Source organism: Hyperoodon ampullatus (genome assembly GCF_949752795.1).
Source record: "Hyperoodon ampullatus genome assembly, chromosome: 15".
NCBI lineage: Eukaryota > Metazoa > Chordata > Mammalia > Artiodactyla > Ziphiidae > Hyperoodon > Hyperoodon ampullatus.
The window spans coordinates 65,824,272-65,850,471 of record NC_136928.1 but is presented as its reverse complement, the minus strand read 5'-3'; the positions used below and the strand labels follow the sequence as shown (position 1 = coordinate 65,850,471).

The following is a 26,200-nucleotide window of genomic DNA, read 5'->3' as shown; positions in this document are numbered from 1 at the left end:
TATTAAGTAATGAAGAAGACACAAAATGCTTATATGGTATGATACCAAATTTGTATAAACCCTTTATCTATCTCTCTGCTCAAATCTACATTTATCTGCCTGGAAAGAAATTTACAAACATGGTAACAGGGGTTATCTTTGGAGGGTAAGACTGTGGGCAATTTCAATTTTCTTCTTTAGTTTTTCCTAATGTTCTACAATGAATGCAGAGCATTTTTGTAAACGAAAAAACAATAAACGCTGCATTAAAAAAGGCATCAAGGGAGGATTCTGATATCATTGGAAAGTGGGAGAAGAGAGTGCCGTCTTTTCACCGCTTTGGGGAGGACCAGGTTCTCTGGCCTGAACTGTGGGCTTTGCAAGGAAGACCAAGGGAAGGTGGGAGCTTCTGGGGGAATGAGGTGGGGTCATATTGTGGCTCTGGAATCAGAAAGAACATTTCTGTCTTTATTTATGACATAATATCTCAGGGCCTCAGTCTTCATCTGTGAAATGGGGCCAACCGTACTCTCCTTATAGAGTCACTAGGAGACTTTAATAGGATTATGTGAACCCAGCGCCCAGCTTATCAAATACATTTATCAATGTTAGTTCCTTCTTCCTGTATTGGAAAAAGCAGGCAGGGAACAACGTCAGAGATAAACAGCTCACAAAAAGCAGAATAGGACAGGATGAAGGATGCTGTATTAAAAATTTCAGTCCAGTGTTTTATATTCCAGGTTCCCTATAGAATTATCTTTCCAGTCTTGTGGGAAGAAAACAATATTTTCTTTTGAGTTACATTGTGATGAGGTGATCTTGGGCAAACAACCTCCTCTGTGGCTCAGTTTCTCTGTAGGTGATAGAGATGATGCTGAGAAATAGCTTTGAAATCCTTTAGCTGGGGAACAGGATTGACTGACTCTGTGAAATGAAATTCCTACAACCTTCATGAACAGCCATCAGAAAGAGAATGGACTCCAGGCACGAGAATATCTGCAAGTCGCAAAGCTACCTGGGGAGTGTTTATTCGCTGACAGCTGGGGAGAGTGTGCTTTCAACAGGTTGGCCCATGCATGTGGACCACATGAATGTGTTATAATGATCAACACTAGGGGGACTAGTGGGAGCCACAACGGTGTATGATGAACAGGTGGACGTGGAATCGGACCCAAATCTCTGCCAAGTGCCCAGGAGGACTTTATTCACACCCATGAGCCTTGACAGTAACTCTTCTATGCCTCAGTTTCATCATGTAATGGCTGAGGTATTAAGTTTGAATGACTCAAAGGTATTAAATTAATTATGTCTGACTGTAATTACAATGGCTGTTGATTACTTTAGCCCATTAGCATGTGTTCTGGAAGCATCAACCACATTACAGTAAGTGGTGACAGAATGCTAGGTTCCAGTGGCTTCCCAGCTCTAGGTACTGAGGTAAGAATTATTTTGACTCCAAATCTCAGTAGGGCCATATTTGTTGGACCCTTGAGAATTGATGAGGAGTCTCCTTGTTTGCGCTTATCCTGGATCAAGGTTATACTCACGATTGAGAAGCTGCACAATTAATTAATTAATTATGATGAAGCAGGTTCATTGGGCACATCCCCCTGGTGCTAATACTAGGAACTGTGCAGAATAATGCTCCCAAGCTGTCTGCATGTTGCTAATTGGCCCAGAGGAGAAATAAGAACATATCACATCTGAATTTATGTCAGCAGTGGCTTCTTCATGCCTATGCAGAGTAAGAAGAGGGATAATAATAATTTCTGCATTCATAAAACATTGTAGAGATTACAAAAAGTTTTCCTATTTTCATCTGATCCTCGAGCAAGTAACACAGGCATTTTTATTCCCAATTAGGGAGACTGACTGACTTGAGTGACCTAAGTCTAGTCCAGTGACCTTAGAGTGTTTGCAGGATTGGCTTTGGAGTTGGACAGACCTGTTTTGAATCCTGGTTCTGCCTTTCACTAGCAAGGGTGACTAGTAAGTTACTTAAGCTTTTGAAGCCCCAGATTCTGCATCAGAAAATGGGGGTAACAATTCCTCACAAGTCTGTTTTGTTAATAAGATAATGCAAGTGAGATGCTTAGCACAGGGCCAGACACACAGGAGGGGATCACTATTTTAAAAATATAGTAGACCCCTTAATCAGCGGTTTCCCTTTCTGTAGTTTCAGTTACCTAAGGTCAACTGCAGTCCAAAAATATTAAACGGAAAATTCCAGAAGTAAACAATTCATAACTTTTAAATTCTGCACCGTTCTGAGTAGCAGAACAAAATGATGAAATCTCCTGCTGACCCGCTGTGTCTCGCCTGGGACGTGAATCATCCTTTTGGCCAGTGTATCCATGCTGTATACACTACCCACCTGTCAGTATAGGATAAAACATAGTATATATGGGCTTTGGTACTATCGGTGGTTTCAGGCATCCACTGGGGGTCTTGGAACATATCCTCCATTGATAAGGGGGGGCTACTGTACTCCTTTAGCCCAGTAATAATTTTACAGTTATTAAGGGTCCCTCCCTTAGCCCCAGACTAAGGGAAGGTTTCTTTCTCCTAGGAGTACAAAGATTTAGGGTGTTTGAGGGCTCTAGTTAAGAATTTTGGCTTGCTTTTTTTTTTTTTTTTTTTTTTTTTTTTTTGCGGTACACGGGCCTCTCACTGTTGTGGCCTCTCCCATTGCAGAGCACAGGCTCCGGACGTGCAGGCTCAGCGGTTGAGAGTCTGCCCTGCTACAAAATGATATGAATTCCCTTCCTGCCTCTGGAGATGAGGAATCTATGGTGAGGTAGGGTGAGGGCTCTGGGTTAGGTGAGAGCCATGCCAGTCCTCAGGGATGCTTCTGAGGCCCACATCAACTCCCCAGAAACTGAGAAGGTGCCACCATTGCAGGGGGCAGGGCGATGTGACAGAAGGAGCGCGAGGCTTGAAGTCATAAGGCCTGAGTTTGATCCTGATTTTGTATGTACTGGCTGTGCATCTCTGGGTACATTTCTCTCCTGTCCTGAACAGATGGAATGATCCATCCCCTGGGCAGCCCTGCATGAACCCTGACCCAGATCACGGGTAGGGCAGCCCCTGACACCTAGGATCTACTCCAGAAAGTGAGCTGCATAGAATATTCTTAGCGTCTTTAGCTCCTGCTTGTTGAGGGTTTGGTGGGGCTGACAAAGGAAGAGCCATTCAGGTTTTGCATTTTTTTCTACCTCAAGCCATCCTAGAGGAATTATTATTACTCTTGTTCTCCTTTTTTTTGCCTTTCCAAGGGGGATTTTGCTATTGAATTTAATAAACTGTTAAAACACAGGAGTCACGAAGTTCCTGTCTTCTTCCTATCTGGAAGTCCTGTTTGTCTGCCCATGGGGAGGCAGTGAGGCCAGCCTGACCAAGCCCCATCAACACAGCCATGACACTCACTGTGGGTTACACCGAGATGCTGGAGAATGCCCCACCAGCCAAATCCCTGGGAAAGGATAGACCCTGTGTCCAGGAATGGTCACCAGCAGCCTGGAAAGCCTTACAAAATCAACCAGAGGGCAGTTCGCTGAAAAACTCTCTCGCCTCCAGCCTTGGGGGCCCTGCCTGCGTAGCGGGCTCCTTCTCAGCGGGCCTTTGAGCAGAACTTAACAGGTGGCAGAAGGCAATTCCAGATGCCAGCCCCCTCTCCCACGTTCCTCTGGCCACATTTGCTGGTTTTAATGACACGGAGCCGAGGTCTCCTTCCCTGCAGGCCAGATAGCCTATGCCGACATGGAGGAGGCCCTCTGGTCGCCTTCTGCTCCCATCTCAGCAGCTCCTAGCCGCTAATGAAAGCTTTTATCACTACAGGGCTGATGCCAGGAGTAGAAAGGACCGGCTGTGCGCCAGCCCCAGAGTGTGTGTGCCTGTGTGTTCGCACGCGTGTGCAGGGAGAGCTCAGAGGCGGTTGCAGCTTTGGCAAGATCAGAAGACCAGTGGCCAGGAACTGGCCTGCCGTAGGCCGTCACCACAAATTAAGTGGCTCACGTGCCGCTTCCTGTGTCCCTTTCATTCCTGCAGCTCATAGATGAAAAACTACTTCCATGTTTTGGAGGGGGGAGGAGATTGAGGGAAGCCCCCCACCCCCACTCCCCGCAGCCTCGTTCTGTCCTGAGAACATGGTATAAACTATTCTAGTCACAGGCAGGCTATTCAAGTAAAATAGAACTTCAAGCCACACCGGGCTTGTTGAGACATTCAGGCTTCTAGGATGTGTGAAAGGTAGGGGAGGGGCGGAGACGGCCCCTGCCACTCTCCGGTCCTTTTTATTACCAGCAGCTGCAACGCTAGACACATCCCAGTGTGTCTCCCAGCCACAGCGGAGGCGAGCAGTTCTGACAGCAACGAGCGCAGGAAAGCCACTGCGAGGCTCCCCTCCCCAGTGGCAACTTTAATTATTTGAACTGGAGCTCAGCAAAATAAAAATAAAAATAAAAATAAAATTAAATTGGAATATATCGTAAGTGGCGCCTCACTTTCCCGCAGGGAAGAGCTGGTGGTAGGTGGGCGGGGCAGGGCTGGGTGGAAGTCTTTAAATATTCAAGCCCCTCGTGCAAGCATGCAAGCCGGGGTGGATGCAGTGTGTGCACCTAGAGCAGACGGTGGGGGAGAGGCGGCTGGCTGCGGTGCTGCAGGGGTCTGGAGGGAGGAGGCCGGGGCTGGAAGGCTTCTCAGTGCTCTGAAAGCTCGTTGGCACAAAGACACACCCTGGCTCTGTCTCCGTCGTCGGTGGGCACCTGACCCGGCTCCACGCGGGCTCTGAGAGGTGCTCTCCCAGCCCCTTCTGTCTCCACCACGTCTGTCCCCCGCCCCGTCATTTCTGCCCCCTTCTCTGACTCATCTTTCTAAAAGGCAAATTATGGGCTTCCCTGGTGGCGCAGTGGTTGAGAGTCCGCCTGCCGATACAGGGGATATGGGTTCGTGTCCCGGTCCGGGAAGATCCCACATGCCGCGGAGCGGCTGGGCCCGTGAGCCATGGCCGCTGAGCCTGCGCGTCCGGAGCCTGTGCTCCGCAACGGGAGAGGCCACAACAGTGAGAGGCCCGCGTACCACACAAAAATAATAATAATAATAAATAAATAAATAAATATAAATAAAAGGCAAATTACACCACACTCTTTGGAGTCCCAGGTAATGGAGGATAACTCTCAGCACGGGCTCAGAATGAATTCCGGTCACAACTGGCAAGGGCGCCTATGGCCAGTCACTCTTAAGTTTCAGTGTGCATCCAAATCACCAAGTGTGGGGTTTGAAAATGCAGATCCCTGGGCCCCTGTCACTTATGTCATTCAGGAAGTCTGGGGTGGGTCCCAAGAATCTGCATTTGTCATGTTTTCCAAGTGACTGCAGCCGGAGAAACCTAGGCCTACTAGTTTGCTTACAGCTAGATTTTCAAGGAAAAGCATCGAAGGCGACACCAATTCCCCTATGGAATCCACTGATGATTGTGGGGGTTTCTTGGAGTATTTTGAGCTATTCTGCAATTACTTCAACTCCCTGGAGGCCATGGACCAGGACTGTTAGGGTTTAGAGAAGATGCTCAGTGGTGGGTGTCAGCCTGGAGCTCAGCTCAGCCAGCCGCTTGTTCCCGTGGGCCTGCCCCTCATCAGAGACCTTCACCCCGGCTCTATCCGGTGTCCACCTTCCTGCACTAGGGCCCCACAGCCATCGGAGGCCTCTTTAGGGCTGGGGGGTTAACCTCACACAGTCTCATACAGCAATGCAACATCCGTTTCCCTGTCGCTGACATTCAGCCTGCCTGAGAGATGGAAATCAACTTCCTGCCTTCTGCATTTAGGATTCGAGTGAAATAGATGGCAGGGCTTACGAACCTGGAAATGCATATTTCTATTTTGGTCATTTATTTTTCTGATGAAAACATTTCCCCCAATGTTGGGAATTCAAAGACCCATCAGCCTGAGATGAATAGTCTGAAACCTGAATGCGAAATAACTGAGCTGATTGCGGACTGGACTCATTGCCTTCCCTTCACTCCTTGTGCTGAGCCAAGTTCTGGAAAAGGGCAGGAAATAGCAGAAACCGCCCAGAGCAAATGTGACTGGAGGAATAATAGAAAAGGCCAGTAAAACAAAACACCTGTTTAAGCTATTGATCAACCCAAAGGTCATTAGAGAAATGATGAAGTATTAGAAAAACATCAGTTTTACCTTGACATTTCTTTTTCTGAAATCAGGCTCATATTAAATCCAGTGAAGAATAAATTTAAAGATGAAATGCTTTTAAGGATCCCCCTCACCTCTCAGATGGGCCAACCAACTCTCCTCATTTAGATTTCCTCTTAAGAAGCCTCCCTTTCTAGGTGCTGCTCTGTGGCACCCGAGAAATATCAATGATGACTGAGTAATTCCATCATCTGCACCGGAGAGCGTGGTTTCTCAAATACAATTTAACATAATGACTCTATTTATTTGTGCCCTGACTCCTTCAAGAAAGGATTTAAGGTGGCTCACAGAGATACACAAAACCTAGTCAGATAACATACACTAGGAGAGGGTAAGGAAGATGGGGCAAACGTAGAGTTATAAAATTGAACCAGGAGTAAGGCTGCTACAAACTACACATCATGAACCCCTATTTGCTTACTGGGTAAAGCCTCAGATTTAATCTGACCATTCTTCTGATTAAAAAAAAGATCATTGATACATCTTTTCCATTCTCCTTTCTTTTTTTTTATGTTTGTGGGTTTTTATTTCACAAAAAGCCTGGAGGGCTTGAATTTGCCTGTACCTCTAAGCAGGGGAAGGCTCTTTCCTGCATCTCTGCTGGTCAAAGCCCCACCTGCCTGGGATTGCTAGCAGCCCCTCAGAGGGGAAGCGAATCTGGTCAGTTTCACAATGCCCACTATTTCAAAGGGAACAAATTGCTCCAAGGGCACAGAGCTATTCCTGAAATGAAGCCAGAAAGGAGTTTCACCTGTGAGTTTCCAGAAAGAGAGGACAGACCAAATCTAGACTCTGTGCTGGCTTTCTACTGTGTGTAAGGTGATGACGCAGTGCTTGGTGGGAGTGCAAAGAAGCACAGGCAGGGCCCGGCTCTCCAAGAGCGTGGAGGCAGGTTTTGGGCTAAGTCCTCTTCCTCCTCCCCCTTTCTCCTTTGCATAATTATACAGGGTACCAGAGACTGTTGGTTAACTATTGTAGTACCTACGTTGTGCCAGACCTTGTGATAAGCCCTTTACATATATTAACCTATTTAAGCCTCACCTCCTTGGGGTAGGCACTCTTATTGTCTCTACTTTCCAGGTGGGGAAACTGAGGCCCTGAGAGGTTATTAGCTGATCAAACAAATTGTACAGCCAGTCAGTGATGGAACCTGACTTGGACTTAGGTAGTTGATTCCAGAGTCCACGAGCTTAATCACTGGGCCCTGTTGGGGTCTTAGCACATCTCCTGCTCCCTAGAGAATGTGACCTTGTGTTAAGAATCATGGTACCTTCAGTCTTCACATTAAAGAGGTAACAGCTACACGAACCATTTGGTTAAGTGGCTCTGGAGGTACCTCACCGAATGCCATTGATGCCTTAGAGAAATTTATGTAAGTCAAAGTTTTGATGTTCTATAATATTTAAAATGTATTATAAGAGACTGACGTTTAAAAAAAGGATTCTGTAGAAAGTCGCTGTTACCCTCCCCTGCTGTGCCTTGGAAATATTTTTTGGTTTTGTTTAAATCAAGGTCCTACTGCAAATAGCTCAGTGAAGCTGAGGATGGTGTTTAAGGTAAGATTCTCTGCAGATGGGACTTTACCACGTTGGTGGGTACTGTCTGCCTAGAAGTTGGCTCAAATGGCCCTCTTGTCCTCCTTCAAGAGAACAAGCAGCCCGACCATCAGGCTACTTTGCTCATCTGTGTGGGTTCATGTGGAAGTGCCCAGAGGTGGGAGGAGAAGGCAGAGAACTAGAGGAACACTGAGACTTGCCTCGCATGGAGAGTTCTTCATCGGTGCAGGAAACGTAGCGCTGGTCACCGTAGCACTGTCAGAGGTGGGGGCATCAGTGGTGCTGAGCAACAGGGCGTGGCCTGGGCAGAGAGGAAAAGAGTCAAAGACGCACCATCCTCACGCACTGAAGGGCCTCGGGGTGCAGGGTTAACGGGCCCTGCACCATGCTTCTCTAGCCTCAGGACATCTCTAAGGATACAGGTTTCCTACTGCCTCTAATGGATAAGACAGCCTGCTGATCACTGTCTACAAAACTTGGCTCATGCAAAGGTCTTCATTCCAAATGGCCTGCAATGTCCCAGCACCATACATCTGGGTTACTGCATCCTTGATCTCCCAAGGTCACCAGCTTTAGCCCCTAGCCTGGGAGCAGCCTGAAGTATGCTGGACTCCCCCAGGCCCACCCCTGCCCCCATTTCCAGTCATGCCAGTGCTTTGCCCTCCAATGGTCTCTAAACCTTCACTGTCTTCCCTCTCTGGAGCCCAGGTCATCCTGTGCCCCATGCCCTGGCCAGAAAGACTCATTTATTGTTTTCTAAGCATTGACCTGCCTGAAAACCTGGCAGAACATGAGCCCCAGCCCCACATGGTGGTGGGAAGAAGCATCTGCAAACCTCCAGGAGTATTTTGTAGATGGTAGGTGCTATGGAGATGGGGCCAGAGTGAGCTCACGACTTTTTAGGGGCCTCAGAGAACCCCAAGTAGGACTTCAGTCCTTCATTTCTATTTTTCTCTCTTAGCAAAGTCTTTATAGAGTTACTACCAAGTAACAAATTCAGGTGGGTCCAGAGCAGAGTAACTAGGCCAGGCCAGAAATCTTAGAAAGCACCCTGCCCATCCTTGAGGAAAAATCAAGTGGCTGGGGTTATGTGACCCTGGAGAGAAAAGGCCTTTCGTGGTCGGTAGGTCATGATGGTTGTCTTCAAATATCTGAAGGGCTGCCTCTGTGGGAGAGGGCATAGTTCAGTTCTGTGGGGTTCCAGGAGACAGAAATCAGGGCCAATGAGTGGAATTTACAGAGGGGCGGGGCTCGACGAAGAAAAGCGGTGTATGATCCTGACCTGTTAAACAATGGAAAGGGCTACTTTCAGAGGCAGTGAGAGCCCTGTCACTAGAGGTATTCAACAGGGCCGGACATTTCTTTGTTATGGGGGCTGGATATTTCTTTGTTACGGGTGCTGTCAGCGACTATCAGAGCAGAGATGTGAAGGTCACGTCTAGCTTTGAGCTGTTTGTCTTCTCTGCTCCTACAGACAGGGCGCTGAGGATGAGGCAGAGTGGTGAGGAGGCCGGGAGGAGAAGCAGGCGCTCTTGGCCTCCACCTCTGGGGAGGGCCCTGCAGCACTCCCCTGTGGTGCAATGACTCAGCCTCCGTTTTAACGGGGCCCAAAGCCACCTCACTAGATGCAGCCAGCCCCGGGGACCGAGGACAGAACCACACGGGCTCTGAGATCCTCAGTGGTTGACCTGGACATTGTCTTCTCTCACATTTATCATTATTATGAATTCTTAAAGGAATCTGTAGGATGTATGATCTTTGCTTGGAAAGAGAAATTTTGGTACAAGGGACTCTAGCTCCACAAAGAGCAGGTAAATACAGGGGAGGGGAAGGGAGAGGAGGGGAAGCGAGAGAGACCCCCCTGCCCGCCATCCTGCAGAGAAGTGGGCCCCAGGGCCTGCTCAGGCCTAGCCATTGTGTACAGACCTAGGATAGGCCCATGGCTGGATGGTCTGGCCTCTCCAGTAGCTCAGCTCTTGGAGATATGCTGGCCTCACAGACCTCCTCTGATCCCAAGGCCAGGCCAGTTCCTCTGATCCCGAGGCCAGTTCCTCCAGGCGTGGGGTCAGCCCAGCCCAGTGTGGGTGGCATCTCTTGGGTGTGTGGAGGCCCTCTGCCCCTCTGGCAGTCAAGCAGGGGCCGTGAGAGGATGGACTCTAATGAGGGGAGAGTGGGAGTTGCCAGCTTCAGCTGGATGCGGGGTTGGGGGGTATGACTGAGGAAGGTGGGCCGCAGGCAATGGTCTAGATATGGGACAAGGTTCCCAGGGCACAGTTCTGGGGCAAATGACACAAGGGCCTCCCTGAGCCTCAGCCTCCCCAGTCATAAAGAGGGCTACAGTTTTCCTTATCTCTCAAGGAGTTCTGTGCCTGATGCATAGTAGGTTTCAACAAACACTTGTTAAATGAATGGATTATTATTATTGTTGCTTTTATTCTTATCTTTCAGCTAATCCTTGATCAAAGTTCTCATTTTAAGGATCAAAAGGTGACATTAGCCTTGGCTTGATTTAATCATTCTAATGCTCAGGAGAGTGTGAAGACGGAATTGTGTAGGTGTACCCCAGGGCAGGTCCTCGGGGGAGGTCCAGTGCCTCTGGGGTGGTGCCCCAAGTCTACTGTCTGGCCAGGTGGGCACCAGGGGAAGGGAAGAGAGGGTGGTACCTTGGTGGTCCTGGAACCGGGCATCCTTTAAGGTCCTGACTTGCCACTGGGGCGTGTGGGGTGACGGTGAGCTTTGGGTCCAGCCACAGAATCCATCCTCGAAGTTGCAGTAAAAACCAGCAGGGAGTTTACCTTCAGGGAGAGCACAGGGGTACAGTCATTTCCAGGACTGCTAAAGGCAAAATATGCCAACAGCAAGTAAAGTTAGCCAGGCGTGACCATCCTCATTAATGAGAGCTCCCCAGCCAGACCCTCAATGTCTAATCACACTCATAGTGAAGAGAAGCCCAATCCCTAACTTGTACATGTGCTGGTCTATACTTTTCTGATCTTCAGAAAATAATAATATGGGGTATTGCTAACCCAGTTTTATATATGAAAAAGCAGAGGCTCAGAGATGTTAAGCAACCTGACCAAGGTCACACAGCCAACAGGTAACCCAGCTGGGATTTGAACCCAGCTCTTCTGCTTTTAAATTCTGTGCTCTTTACACAGATCCACCATGAACATGATCCTAGAAAACCCAGTGTGTAACTCACTGAAATACATTTCTAATGGCACAATGATAAGAATGTGGTGGTGGCAGTGGTAGTGTTGGCTGAGGGTTGGTTGGTTTGGGTCCCTCCAATCACCCCTGTGTGCAGAGACACATATTGCTCAAAACTATCTATTTGTTCCCCTTTATTTCCCAACCCCCTTGCAGTTAAGTGAAGCCACATGGCTAGTTCTGGCCAATGACATGTGAGTGGAAGTGTTGTGCATCTCCTGTGAATTGAGGCTGTGAAAAGCCCTGGTGTAATTTTCAGACTCTCTCTTCTGCTAAAGCAGCCAAGGAGAGTTCTCATTCCTGGGGGTGCTGCTGCATGATGGTGGCGCTTCTGCTAGCAGGAGAGATCCCAAGGAATAGAGGCCCCTCCCACCCCAACCCTTAGTGGACAGGTACCGTAAATGTTATGCTAAGCCATGGAAATCTGGGGATGGTTTATTACTGCCGCATAACCTAGCCTATCCTGACTAAGCAATCCCAGTCCCTGGGGCCTCTTTATATCATCTGTTGGCTCAGCATAAAGGGCCCTGTTACGCTTTTCTCTACATCAGCCCGCCCTCGGGTCCCATTAAAGAGGCCACAGTCAGTTCTATGGACCATATATTTCCCCACTGCCCACAGAAGGAGGAGGACAGGAGGAGAGGGGTAGAGAGAGCTCCCTTGCTCCAGTTTGCTTGGAGAATGGCTGCAGGGAAGGCTCTCAGCCCCAAGGAGCTAGTGGGCCATTCCAGGCTACCCTGATAGTATCCAACAGCCCCGGCCAGGCCTGTCTCCACACAGCAGCTCTCGAGCCGGACCCACTGCTCTCAGTGTCCTTCCTCTGTCTCAGCCTTCTTGGCAGCAGCAGGCTGACAAAGACGGCCCTACTACTTCCTGGCTGTGACAGCACCTTAGTGAATTATTACTCATGTCTCCCTGATTCTCTGTGCATTTCACACAGAGGCAGAATTATAAATTAAAACAGGCTGTCACTGACTTTGAGCATCTCTTCCCATTTATGCCCCCCTGAAGAAATCATCCCCCCCGCAAGCGCCGCATGTTCCCCTGATTAAAAATCCAAAAGCTAAGGAGATCTTTCTATTTTATTTTTTATGCCCCCCTCAAGGGATCTCACGTTCACTTCTTTAGCAAAAACTAACTGGTAGCTGGAAGTGACCTTCCACAAAGCGTCCTTCACACATGTGCTTTAAACTGAAGACCGTGATGGAAGATTCCAGCAGGCAATGGGCCCCGGGTAGAAGGAAGAGGCAGGGCTGAGCTGGGACCCGCACAGCGTAGCATTCCCTCCTTACCCTTTTAGGAGGTAGAGGCAGAGAACTTAGCCTGACTTATGGGTGTTGGTACCTCATCAGCACCGGACACCTGGGCTCTGGTCCTAGCCTCACCGCTTTCCGCTCTGTGACCTCAGGTAAGTCACTTCCTTCCTCAGAGCCTCAGCTCCCTCATCTATACAGTGGGGTAAGATTATTGTGTATTTCACAGGGTTGTTTTGAGGACAAAGTAAGGGAGAGAGTGTGGAAACATTCTGCAAACAGAGTTGAGCAAACATAGAGCAGCGGCGACATTATTAATGATCATTCATACCCGGGACAGGGAAACTTATCAGCAGGGGAGAGGCTGAAACTGCCAACACTGCCCTAGAGGGCAGAGACAGGTCCCTCAGCTGCCTCTCTGGAAATGCCTATGCCTCCCGCTGGGACAGGAATGAGGAAAGTGGCTGGCACTCTCCACCTTCTGGAGGCCCATCCTTGTCCCAGCTTGACATAGGGTCCAGGGTGAGCTGGGACTGGAAGCCCCTTTCTTTTTTGGCTGACTGAATAAAAGGAGATGAGGTAGGCAAAAATAGTTAGGTCAACGGGCAATTTATGTGCCAATTAAAACCTTGAAGGGTGGGCAGGAGTGCTGAGAGGATTTCCAACACTGTAAGCACATCAGGGCATGTGCTCAGCAAGACCAGTCCTGAGGATGATGGTGGGGTGGGTACCAGCACCAAGCCCTTGGCAGATCAGGCCGGGATGGGGAAACTGCTGTGAAGTCCACTGCTGGGCAGTGTTGGCGCCCAGTGTCGCGTCTAAGGTGTCACCGCCTTTGATCACCTGCTCAGTGCTTGGCACATTGTAGGACCTAAATACTTATTTGCTGAATGACATGGGAGTGGGCTCAGTCCCCTAACCCTTTGTCACTCAAAATGTGGTCCAGGGACCAGTCACATTTGCAACACCTGTGAGACTGTTAGACATGCAGAATTTCAGGTCTCTCTTCCCTACTTCCCGACCTACTGAATCAGAATCTGCATTTTTAATGCCCTCCAGGTGACTCCTTTGCACCTTAATGTCTGAGAAGCGCTGCTCTAACCCACCCCCTTCTTGGACTGCAGCCAGTTATTTTGTTGGCTGGATGGCCAAATGGGCTGTGTGTGGGTCAATCAATGCCAGAACATTTGGCACTTATGACACCTGATTCCACTCTAAGAGACACAAATTGAGAGTCACAGAGATGTGACCTTAGCAGCAGCTGCCAGGAGCTGCCAAGTATAAACTCCAGGCCAAATGACACTACTTCTTTTCCTTCCTGTGTGACAATGCTGTTAACATTTTTGATAAATATGTGTTATACATTTCCTTGAAAATATAGAGTCATGGGAAAAGTGCTAGAAGAAATACATCAAAATATTATGGTTATCTCTGGATGTCTGAGAGGGAGGATTATGGGCAATAATTATTTTCTCCTGTGTATTTTTTTGATTTTCCAAATGTTTTACAACCAACATGTTTCATTTTACAATAAAGAAATAAACTTTAAAAAAAAACCCTCTTTTTGCCTGATAGGAAGAGTATCCCCACCAAACCGATGAGATTATTGAGTACGTGGAGGGGGATTGAGCTGCCTGCAATACCGAGTAAGTCAATGACCCATCCAAGGGATGAAGCGGGGCCACCCGACCCTTTCCTGGGGCACTGCATGCCGTCGAGGCCATTGCTCAGGACACACAGGGAACCTTGAAGACACCCTTCAGGGGGTTACAGCATCCTGGGATGTAAACATGGATCGGCAATGTTTAATTAGAAAGAGAAGGTGTACGGTGTATGGTGTGTGGGCTTGGAGGACGGGGTGTGAACGGATCGGATGGAGAAGGGCAAGGGCGGTACCACCTCCATTTCAGGTCCCCTACTTATCCCAGCCAGACATGTCCCACAAGGTTGCATCTGATAATCTGAATGAAGCTCTAGTGTGTGCATGTAATTCCTTCTAGGGAAAATGTGGGGAGCTGAGGCTGGGAGTTGACAGGATACAACCTACTTTTCCCCTCCAAATTCTAGCCATGGCAGTTTTTGGTTGAAAACTCTCTCTCAAGATTACTGACCCTCATGGGGGTTCCTTAGAAGACCTGGACATCCCCAACAGGCTTAAAGTGACCACCGCTCAGAGAAAATGTTCTAACAGGTTCCAGACCACCTGGGAAGGACCAAGTGAGGTCAAGAGACTTGTCCTTAATGCATCATGGGCATCAGCACGTCAGCGGGCATCATGTTCCAATTCATATTAGAAACGAGGAAAGTGAGGCCTAGAGGGTGGAGACGAATGATCTGAGTATCCCCCAGAAGAGCCCTGGACCTCCCCTGCCTTTTCCTGGTCCCTTCGTCCTGGGTAGATATGTAGCGAAGGCTGTGCTAGAAACTGCTGGAAACTCACGAAACAGTGAATCTGGCTGGCAGTGATTAAGAGCATGGGCTTTGGAATTAGACTGGGTCTGAATCACTGCTCAGCCACTGGCTAACAGGCTGATCATGAACTATTCTGGTTCCTCATCTGTAAGATGGGCATAATAGCATCACATAGGATTGCTGTGAGGGTGAAATAAGTTAACGCAGGAAGAGTGTTTGGAGCAACTCCTGGCGTATAGAAAATACTCAATAATGTTAGCTGTTACTATTATTATTGTTGTTGTTATTTTCGTGGGGATGGTTTCCAGAATCAACATCAGCCAGTGTGGTAGGGAAAACAGCAAAAATGCCAGAGAGAGTGGGGTGCCCCCCAAAAGGAAAAGGATATTTACTAAGAGTACTGCCAAGATCAGAGTGGCAAAAAGATTGGAATAATCCTCCTTCTAACTGAACTTCCCTTCTATCAACCCATTTCTGTAGCAAAGAGCTCCATGGGGGTGTTCTTCAGGGCGGAGTGGTCATTCTGACAACTGGTCAGAACAGCTTTTCAAGTGTGGCTGAAAAGCCTTCTGGGCTCCAGGCGCCTGCCTTCCTTACTGGAACCAGGCTGCCCTCAAGCTTGGAGTTGGCTCTGAAAACGCATTAATGGCAAGCCCTGAAATGGTGGGAAAGTGCCCTAAGTTCACAATAATGGGCTGGATCCTGCAGGCTCCAAGCTCTAATCATGGCTCTGTTCCTGACATGCTGTGTGACCCTGAACAAATCAATTACCTTCTCTGTGCTTTCATTTTCCCAGTTGTAAATCAGGACATGGACTCCCTGACCTGTGTCTCAGCAGGGAAGTGGGTATCAAAAACTTTAAAAAGGCCAAAGCAAAGTCATACAGCTCAGAGGCACTGCTGGAAATACTATAGAGACAAATAACTAGAGAGACACACAGACAGGTCCCTGTCCAGGGCCACATGGGCAGGCCTAGCTTCCTCTTGGTCCATGCGTGTAGTGAGAGCTCCGAGAGGAAGCCAGGAGCAGAACAGTGTGGAACAAGCAAAGGGCTTACCTGCAACTCTTTACTGAGTTTTATCTGAACAACCACTATTCCATGATTATTGGAAAACTTCATTGGAAAGTTTTGTAGGAAAAGGACGATTTTCAAATTGAAAAATGGATTTCTTTATAGCTTCATTTAAAAGGGAATAAATAAAACCTTTCTTTCCCTAAGGGAAGATCTGTCCTCCAAATGACCCGGGGGACACTGTTACCTTCTTAAAAGCTATTTGGCAGGTCACAGCGTCCTGGGGCCGGTGTATCTGAGGGGAGGGGCATTTGTGGGGTGTCCGAGCTCCACGGCACCCCAGGCTGCTGCATCCTTTCCCAACCACAAGACCCTTGTTTCACTCCCTGCCCCTGTGCTGGATTTACAGCACTACAAGGACAGATGCCGTGTTACTTGTCCCTGCTCCAGGATCTAGTTTACTTTTTAGCTCATTATATATGTGTTCTAGAAGTGTCCGTGGTTTCCCTGGAAAAAACTTCTAGAGTGTTTACTCCGTGCCAGGGAGCAGCTGAAAACACTGTCTTCAAGTGGAGGTAGCACTGGGCTGGGAGTCTAACTCTGCCCCTAACTACCAGTGCGACCTCAGCAACCTGTTTCCTCTAGGGAACCCAGGCTTCCCAACCCATTTATTCATTTTAATTAACAAAGAGTCAATGAGCACCTATGCTGTGCCAGAAATCGTTTGAGATCTTGGTATGGGGAAGAGCACCAGGCCCATCTGTCCACAGTGAGGGAGACAGACATGGAAGCCACCTCCATGAAATGTGATGGATGCACACCCACTAGGATAGCTAACATAAAAAGGCAGATAAATAGTAAGATTTGCTGAGGATATGGAGACATGGGAATCCTTACACAATACTGGTGGGACTGTCAGATGGTATAGCCATTCTGGAAAACAGCTTGGAAGTTCCTCAAAAGGTTAAATATAGAGTTACCATCTGACCCAGCAATTCTACTCCTAGGTAGGAAATTTCATTTCCAAGAGAAATGAAAACATCTGTCTACACAAAAACTCGTACATGAATGTTCACAGCAGCATTTTTCATAATAGCCAAAAAGTGGAAACAACCCAGATGCCCATCCATTGATGAATGGATAAACAAGATGTGGTACAGCCACACAATGAAATAGTTTTTGGTGATAAAAATGAATGAAGTACTGATGTATGCTACAGCACGGATGGGCCTCAAAAACATTACACCAAGTGAAAGAAGTTAATCACAGAAGACCACATGTTATACGATTCCATTTATATGAAATGCCCATCTGTAGAAGCGGTAAGAAGATTGGTGCTTACTTAGGGCTAGGCAGTGGGTGAGGGGTTGGGGGGGAGGGAATGGAGGTAGATGAGGAGAGATTGCGAGGGGTTTCTTTTTGGAGTGATAAAAACGTTCGAAAATTAGTTTGTGGTGATGGTTGCACAGTTGTGACTACACTAGATCGTACACTTTAAATGAGTGAATTGTATGGTATGTAAATTATATCTTTAAAAAGCTGTTAAAAAGTAATGAATGTTATGGTGCATGGATTCGGGGGGGCAGGGTTCCAGAGGGAGAAGAACCAACTGTACTTGTGGGAAATGGTCAGAAGAGGCTTCCCAGAAGGGTTGACTCTTGAGGTGAGTCTTGAAGGAGCAGATGTGACTTAAGATGGGAAAGGGCATTCTGGGGAAGGGATAGGACACAAGCAAAGCCAGGGAGGTGTGAGGGAGCTGAGAGGTGGTTTGATATGGCTGGAGCTGGGGTACATGGAAGGTTGGGGGGAGGATGGAGGCAGATGGGTGATGAAAGAAAGGCTTAAAACGTGACGGAGGTCCTGGCGTAGAGGGCTTCTCATGTCACGTTAGAGTTGGGCTTTAGTCTGCACCTTTTCTCTATGCATGAGGATGTTGAGAGCAAAACTTATAAGATCTTGCTTGGTTCTTAATTATAGGCTGTTTCTAGACCATGGGTCTTAGCCCTGTCTTTTGAAGACTGTGTAGCTTTTGAAAGTTGCCACCAGAAGGACACAAGTGGCCCTGGTCGTAAGGGAGGTCGTTCAAGCCTCGGATGGTGGGGGAAGGAGGGCATGTGGGCATGGGTGGGGCGGGGCGGGTGAAGCAGCCCCATCTACTCACTGCACAGCTGGCCCTCGTCTTCTCCCTGGGCACAGTCCCGGTGGAAGTCGCAGGCCTGCCCGAGCTGGAGGACTGTCCCGTTCCAGCAAGTGAAGGAACTCTGCAAGGCCATCTTGGAGCCCGGGGATGTCCCTGGAGAGAACACAGAGACACACGACACTGGTCAGCTTGGGTGGCCCCGTGGGAAGGCTGAGGGGAGAGCATCCCTCCCACACTGTTCACATCTCAAGGTCTGAGACAACCCCATTTTAATCTGGCCGAAACCAGGGTCAACACCAGGAGGCTAAGAGGAAGTCAAAGCCCTAACCCCCCAACCCCCTGGCTGTGATGTGAGTAGTAGAGTGGCCCAAGGTTTCAGCCATGTTCCCCAACACTTTGGGGCCCTCCAACCCACGGCTTTAGTGTGCCAGGTGGACAGCTACAGGTGGAGTCTCACCTGCACACAGACAGCTTTCCCCTCAAGGTCAAATTTGGGGTACCAACAGGCATATCTGGTCCAGTATAACGTCCCCATGCTCTTGACCCCAGATTCCACCACTGGAGTGACTAAAACACACAGAACTTCCTGTTTTGAAATGAAAAGAACGCCAGCGTAAGAGCAGGGCTCTGGGCCCTGGATCGGCTCCTCCATGAATGGCTGTGTGATGTTGACCCTGTTCCTTCTCTTTCTGGCCCCCTGTCTCCCCATCTACAAAAGGAGGGGTTTTGATGGTATTTCCAAGGTCTTGTCCAGTTCTGAAATTCTTAATAAGTCATATTATCCAGTGGAGGAAGAGAGAGGGGGCAGTTTATAGCAGACATATTAGTAGATATTTGCTTTTTTTATCAAGAATGATGAGTTATGATAATTTATTAACCTGTGACCTCAGAGAGCCAAGCTTCAGCTGGCCTGGCCCAGCCTGCCTACTGAATGGGTCCCTTGCCTGGGGACCACCTAGCAAGGGCCTGGCTGGTGTTTCTGACTGTGCCTCCTGATACCAGCCTCGGTTGGTATGGGATGGGGGAGCCTCTAGCCCCTGTGGAGATGAGCAGGCAGGGCCCACCTGGGTTGACCTCCTATCCCCACCCCCCAGGCCTGGCTGCCTTGCTCTCTGTCCTATTTCCTAGCTCTATCCCGATGGTAGCTGGTGCCTCAACAGTCTACCCACCCCCATACTACCTGCCTCAATGCTCGGCTGGGTGGTGGAGAGGATGAGCCAGGACCCTCCCTTGGCCAAGCCCCCCAACTTCTCTGGGCCTCACGTGAGGGGTGGGCTTCTTTAACCCTGGCTGTGAAATTAGACTCTTCTTCACTAAATTTTATTTTAATAAAACCTTACAGCTGATCATGATGTGGGACTCTCCAGGTTAGATGATCTTTAAAATTCCATGATTTTCTGGTTCCCAACAGCACTGAAACTAACATCAAGTCCAGCCTCTTTACTTCTAGAATCCCCCTGTATACCTCAGCCCATCTGGTTCTGTAAAGAAGCCAGGCAAGTCTTAATAGTGTCCATTTCCTAAGTGGGGAAATGGAGTCAGAGTGGTTAAGTGGCTTGCCTAAGGTCACACAGCTGATAAGTGGGATTTAGACCCAGCTTGTCAGACTGCAAAGCTGGCCTCTCCATCTCATGGAAGGGGGGTGTTGGAGGTGGCCCTGGGCCCTCTTTCACAGGCTAGTCCAGATAAGGCTCCATTTGTCAGCTGATGGCGGATGGCTACCTGGCATTGTCAGACCAGCCTCCAGCCTGGCTGGGCGTTCTCAGTAGCTCCTGGGCATGGGGAACACAGGCCCTTCTTCCTTCAGGGAATCACATCCAAACCCTTTAACCTGTTCTTAAAGGTCCTTTGTGATGTGGGCCCAAATTTCCTTTCCTGTCTCACCTCTCTTTGTCTCTCCCCATGAACGCTGTGCTCTAGACCCATCTAGCATTGGTTCGTTGCAACCTGGCACTAGAACACATGTGTATGCTCCCATCTTCTCCACTAAGCTGCTTGAGTCTCTGTGTGTTCCCAGCCCTAGCCAGTGCCTGGCCCCTGGGAGGGTTCACAAAAACCCTGCACATTAGGTTATGCTTCTGTGGCTGGCTCAATAATGCTGTGCCCGCCCCCCACCCCAATACCCATATCCTAATCTCCCAAACCTGTGAATATGTTACTTTATGTGGTGAAAGAGACTACTGGTGTGATCAAGTCAAGGATCATGAGGTGGGAGATTATCCTGATTATCCAGGCGGGCCCAATGTAATCACAGGGTTCTGATAAGAGGGTGACAAGAAAGTCAAAGTACGAAGTAGATCTGGTGATAGCAGCAAGAGTTTGGAGTAATGTGAGGAAGAGGTCAACGTGTTTAGGATAATAAGAAAAATTCTCCTTCACTTTTTTTTTTTTTTTTTGCAGTATGTGGACCTCTCACTGTTGTGGCGTCTCCCGCTGCGGAACACAGTCTCCGGACGCGCAGGCTCAGCGGCCATGGCTCACGGGCCCAGCCACTTCGCGGCATGTGGGATCTTCCCGGACCGGGGCACGAACCCGTGTCCCCTGCATCGGCAGGTGGACTCTCAACCACTGCGCCACCAGGGAAGCCCTCTCCTTCACTTTTGCTTGGTGATTTCTAGTTTCCAAAGTATTTTTTCTTATGCCTTATACATGATCATGAAATACAGTTAGGACCTTATGGCCCTCATTCCCAGCCCGACCGAAGAAAACATGAGCCAAATAAAGCACCTGTAAAGACTTCCTCAACTTGGAAACAAATGTAAGCTGTGTCCTGTTTTATTCACACCTTATGATTAGGCCTTGTTTCTCATTGTGTGTTTTCACGAACACATGCACGTTTCATATACCAATTACTTACTTGTCATTCCCCAAAGAGCTTTTACTTTTACAGTTTCTTTTACTTTCCTTCACTTGAAAAATATATGCCTATTGTCTAAAGTTCAAAACCAGGGTAAAAATCAACAAAACAATGCCCAGAGTCCCACTATCCAGAAGCTGTCATTTTTTACATCTCAGTAGATTTCTCTTTCGATTTTTTTGGCCTATGCTTTAAAAGTGTGTATAGTTGTGTCATATATGTATGTTGCTTAAATTAATTAAGATTATATCACAAGCTTTTCCAAGGGCTTAAAAAGTCCTCATAAGAATATATATATATATATTTTTTGTGGTACACGGGCCTCTCACTACTGTGGCCTCTCCCGTTGCGGAGCACAGGCTCCGGACGCGCAGGCTCAGCGGCCATGGCTCACGGGCCCAGCTGCTCCGCGGCATGTGGGATCTTCCCGGACCGGGGCACGAACCCGTGTCCCCTGCATCGGCAGGCGGACTCTCAACCACTGCGCCACCAGGGAAGCCCAAGAATACTCTTTAATGGCTATAATACTACGTGATATGTACCATAATTTATTTCAACATCAGTCAATGACTGGATTGTTAGATTGTTTATAATAACACTTTGAAGAGTATCTTTGAGCATAAACTTTCGCCCGCTTTTCAGATTATTTTCATAGGATAGATTCCCAGAAGTGGAATTACTGAATCAAAGGGTATAAACACTTTAAAGGCCCTTGATACATATTGCCAAATTGCTTTCTAGAAGTTAATCCAATTTACAGTCTCGCCAGCTGTGTTCATACATGCATGTTCCTCTTACTACATCCTGGCCAACCCTGAATATTATCATTATTTTTAACTAAAAGTATCTCCCTGCTGTTTTATTTGTATTTCTTTGATTGCGAGGGTGAATATTTTTTTCCACGTGTTATTAGCTTTATTTTACTCTGATTTTTAGGGAATTGCCCACTTCCTTTTGCCAATTTATCTGTTAGGGTATTCATGTTTTCCTATTGAATTGTATGAGATTATTAATAAGGATGTGAAACTATTTATTACATGCTTCACATTTTCCCCCAGTATTTTATGTGTATTTTCATTCTGTTTATGATGATACCTAGGAGTTTAAAATTTGTACATAATCCAAACCTATCCATATTTTCCTTGGTGATTTCTTCTTCTTCTTTTGCGCCTTACAGAATTTGTTCCACGTGGGGCTGGTAGGTAATGTGTGGGTCACCTTTCATAGTCTTTGGTTTGCTCTCTCATTGCTAAGGTTGCCCTCTCATCAGGGAACGTCTTCCACCAACTCCTCCTCTCTCAGCAATGGGGATACAGATCTCACCCCCTCATCTGTGACATTTTCATGAATTCTCCCATTCTTTCCCCATCCATGGACCGTCCTTTCCCCTGGGCTACCATAGCACATTACTTCTTCTTGCATTTAACTTGGCAGACATTCTGCTGTTACATTATAACCAGCCGTTTGGATGCCTGTCTTCCTCACCAAACTCTAAGTGACTTGAAGGGAGGGATCAAGTCTTATCTTCATGAATCTATAACAGTACCTTGTATAGAGGTCTCCCCACCCCAATATTTGGGACTTGAACTTCACTATGTATTATCCATTGAAGCTTTCATCATGCCCATTTTATAGTTGAGAATACAAAGGCTCAGAGTGGTTACATGGATTGCTGGAGAGATTGGTGGAAACCCACATTTTCACATCTTGTTCTCTATCCTTTGTACCGTGTCTGTCTATGGGGTCCCCCCTCCCCAGGTGATGAGAGTCCTCAGGAGTGGTGATAATGCGTATGAAACGGCAGGGAGTCAGTATCCCTGCCCTCTACTCCCAAACCTGGACAAAGAAGGGGTCCAGTCGTGGGAGGGGCATGCCGCTTCCACTCTCTGGATGCCCCAGTGCTTATCCCCAGGACCTCTCTGTTGCACAGCCACAGCCCAGAGAAGCCAGCCCCTTAGGCCCTGCTTCTACCTGCCCGTCCCCAGCTCCTCTCCCTGGCTGGAGACGTACAGCCTCCTCCACACCACAGGGGACTTTATGCTTGTGAGAGACTCAATTAGATGGATGCCTAGTGCTCTGATCTCTTCTACCAGCCCAAACTCAAAACTAATGAAGCACAACAAAAAACAACTGCTCTGTCTTCTCCAGTTCTTTTTTTTATGGAGCCCATAAATTCCAAGGAGGAAAGTACCCTTGGTGAATGGTTTTAATCAAGGGCCTGAGTTTCTGAAACAGCATCCTTTCCGTGGTTGTGAAATGATTGTTCTGCCTTGTGGAATAGGGTAACCTGAGGCCCTGGATGGTCACAGCCTGCTCCAATGCAGCAAGGAAGGGGCGGAGCTTAGACAAGAAGATCCAGCACCCACTTTCTGCTGACACATCCTGATGCCTTCCAGCCACGAGTGCCTGTGATTCCTGGAAACCACTGAAACACCAAATGCCCTAATCACAGCAAGATTAGGGAGAGCTAAGATCAAGCCACTCTGGAGAGAACTCGTGCCTGGGGATCTTTTGTTAGCAAGGGTCTTCTGTATGGAAATTTATTTATTACCTTTGAAAAGGTAGTTCTTCCCAGAATAACAGTGTAAGTCACTGGGGTAGTAAACTGTCACCATTCCTTACCTCTGAGTAGCATTGTAAGAGCTTACAATGTGCTTTCCTAATCCTTCTCTCTTTGAACCTCATAAAAACCTGGTAGAATAGTTATTATTACTCCCATTTGATTAATCAGAAGACTGAGGATTCAAGAGATTAAATAATGGAGAGAGAAATGCTTTCTAAACAGTAAGGCACTACAGAATGCAACCAATTACTTGCTAGTGCTTTGCCTGAGGTCTCACAGCTAGTAAACCACAGGGAAGGCCCAGAACCTGGTCATGATCCCAGGTGGGGTTCTTCTCCCATCACTTGGATTAGATCGCCTTCTGGAGCAGCACTCTGACGGCCCAGTGAGTCACTTCGGAAGTTAGAAATACTGTTGATGTTCAGGGCCCACCTGGACCAGTGAAACCAGTATCTTTGGAGGACGGGCCCTTGGCACTGGTGGTTTTAAAAGCTCCGGGATGATTTTCATGAGCATAGGGCTGAGAACCACTTCCTTGGAGGGTTGGTGGATTTGCCCCTGAGCACCTATGTGTCTTAGGTGGGTCTTCTACCTCTTGGGTTCTCCACTGCCCCTTGGTACAATGAGGGGGTGGCCTCGAACCCAACCTCCAAGACCCCTTCCATCTTCGACATCCTGATTCTGGGGTTCTGAGCAATGGCTGTTGGTGGCTGTCTGTTTACAGGGTTGACCTGATAGAGTTTGTGTCGTCTTTATTAATGCTGACCATTTAATGGCTTCCTTGGAGGACGCTGCCAAGTCACTCACCCAGCAAGCTTCCCCTGGTTTCCTCATATTGGCTTTTCCTGTCTCAGTCATCTATCATTTGCATCCTGGAACACCTCTCCTGAAACAGCATGCCACTTTCTTGCCCATTTATCTCCTCTGGGTGCAGTAGAAATCAGTTCAGATTTGCACCTGAGACACGTGTGGCCCGGGTCAGGTTACATGAACCGCTATTTGACACCACGGGTGACTCACTGGGTTCACTCGCTGGGAGTGATTGCTTCTCCCCAATTGCGCATTCAAAACAGAAACCCACACATACTCCCCTCCTTCAGTCATGTCTTGGAGATTTGATGCTACAAAATCTACACAACTCTCCTAACTCAAATTTCTTTTTTTAAACAAATGTCAAATTTTAGGGCACTTAATTAATTTTTAATTATGGTGATTTATGTGGCATTAAAAAAGGCACATTTGAATCAGCTTTCAGGCCATCTCCCACCTGCTTGCTCTTGCCTAACTGATGACACTCATTAAAGGGGGAACAATGGAGTGCTGCATTAGTAAGAAGGGGGTCTTGCTCTTAAATGAAAGAGAAGGGGAGATGACGTGTGGGAGGAGGCTGACTTCCATGGCATGGGGAGGTCAGGAGTGGGGCTGGAGCCCAGAGGCTGGGCCAGGCTCCCAGTGGAAACTTACTGCTTCGCGGGACGAGGAGAATCAGGTGCTCAAGGGTAAACAAGCTCAGAGACATGAGAATGGATGGTGACATGATGAGGACGTAGCCACAGTGCTCACAGGCTAACGGCCGCTCCTCTGCGCTGACGTTAATGGGGATGTTGGAAGTTCTGAGAACTGTGTAAATTAAGCCTGGCAAAGACCAGTCCTGCTGAGGGCTTTGGCTTCATAAATTGTAGTGCGGACAAACTCATTAAAGAACTGGCATCTTGGGTTCCTACTCAAAATATAAATCGGTGAGGAGAGGGCCTGGCTACAGAGGGCCCAGCGGGCTGGGTGAGGAAGTGCTGTGCTGGAAGTCTGGAGAGCTGGTTCGAGGCCTCGCCTTTTGCCACGAGGCCTCTGGGGCCATGAGCAGGTCACTCCTCTGGGCCTCAGTTGCCTTGTTTGTAGACTCTCCGCAGCCAGCCACTCACACTGACCACGGGCTTAGGCTACTGCCTTGATGGTGCGTCTGTAGACTCTCTGCATCAGTCACATGGAGCTTGGAAATCAGGCTGCTTCCGGGGCCCCACTGCAGACCTACAGAGTCAGAACATCTCGGGGGTACTCTGGATCCAGCATGTTCCACAAGCTCCCTGGGTGAAAACTGGGTGCACCAAAATCTGAGGACCTCTAGTGTTAGGGAACTTAACGGATCTTCAGTTCCTTCTCCTGGAAGAATCCCAAGCCTTCCAGCACCACCCTCTCTCTCACCGTGACAATTCCTTCCTTGGTCCAGAGTTGTCAGAGTTCCTTTCATGCCTAGATTCCATTTCTGTTATGACTCCAGCAGGCCCAAGGCACCACTTTGTTAGTTTGTGTTGAAGAGAAACTAACAAAGGTGTTAGTTGTTAGTGCAGAGAAACTAACACTAGCTTCCAGTCTTCTCTTCTGCTAGCTAGTGGTGTGAACCCTGACACAGCTCACAGGCTTCTCTCTTCTGTAAGTTGGAAAGGCTATCTAATTTACAGGATTTTTGTGAGCATCAAATGACATTGGGTACATAAAACAGTATGTGGGGTTCTTATGAGCTAATTTTAGAGAGTGTCCCAAGGAGTTTGGAAGAATTGGCCATGGAGGTTGGGTGGGAAGTGGTCAATGGAGGGGCTGGACAGGCCAAATCTTGGGGACAGAGAGCACCTTTGGGGATCCCTCACATCGCACAGTAGAGGTGACGATCTACAGGGCCAGACCTTTTCAGCAAAGCAGTGGCAGAAACAAACCCAATAGTAATTTGCAACATAAATAATAGCTATGAAGAATAATTGCAATGATGAATTTTCAAGATCATTTGTCTCTGGAGTCACCCCTACCACCAGAGTTAGCTTTCGGAGCCCAGCTCCTTTCGGGTCCGAATCCAAACCTTTGCTGGTTTCCATGGGATTCAGTCCAAATTGATGCTTAGCACACCCGGAACAGCCCACTTTCCCAGATCACTGTGTTCCTTTGCATCTTCAGCTCAAGACCATGACTTGCAGTTTTTTGAACATGCAGCCACGGCTTCAGCCTTTGTGTAAGCCGATT

The 26,200-nt window shown here is 48.1% G+C and overlaps 1 protein-coding gene across 1 annotated transcript in view; it reads right to left on the bottom strand.

The window, feature by feature from the left end:
• ALK (ALK receptor tyrosine kinase) overlaps positions 1-26,200 on the bottom strand; it is a gene marked incomplete at both ends in the record, with an annotated part of 722,458 nt that overhangs the window by 105,440 nt on the left and 590,818 nt on the right. Inside the window, 3 exons of the mRNA XM_079720718.1 lie at positions 7,945-8,045; positions 10,408-10,539; positions 17,793-17,924. Of these exons, the coding sequence (XP_079576844.1) occupies positions 7,945-8,045; positions 10,408-10,539; positions 17,793-17,924 (365 nt within the window). The remainder of the gene's footprint in view (positions 1-7,944; positions 8,046-10,407; positions 10,540-17,792; positions 17,925-26,200) is intronic.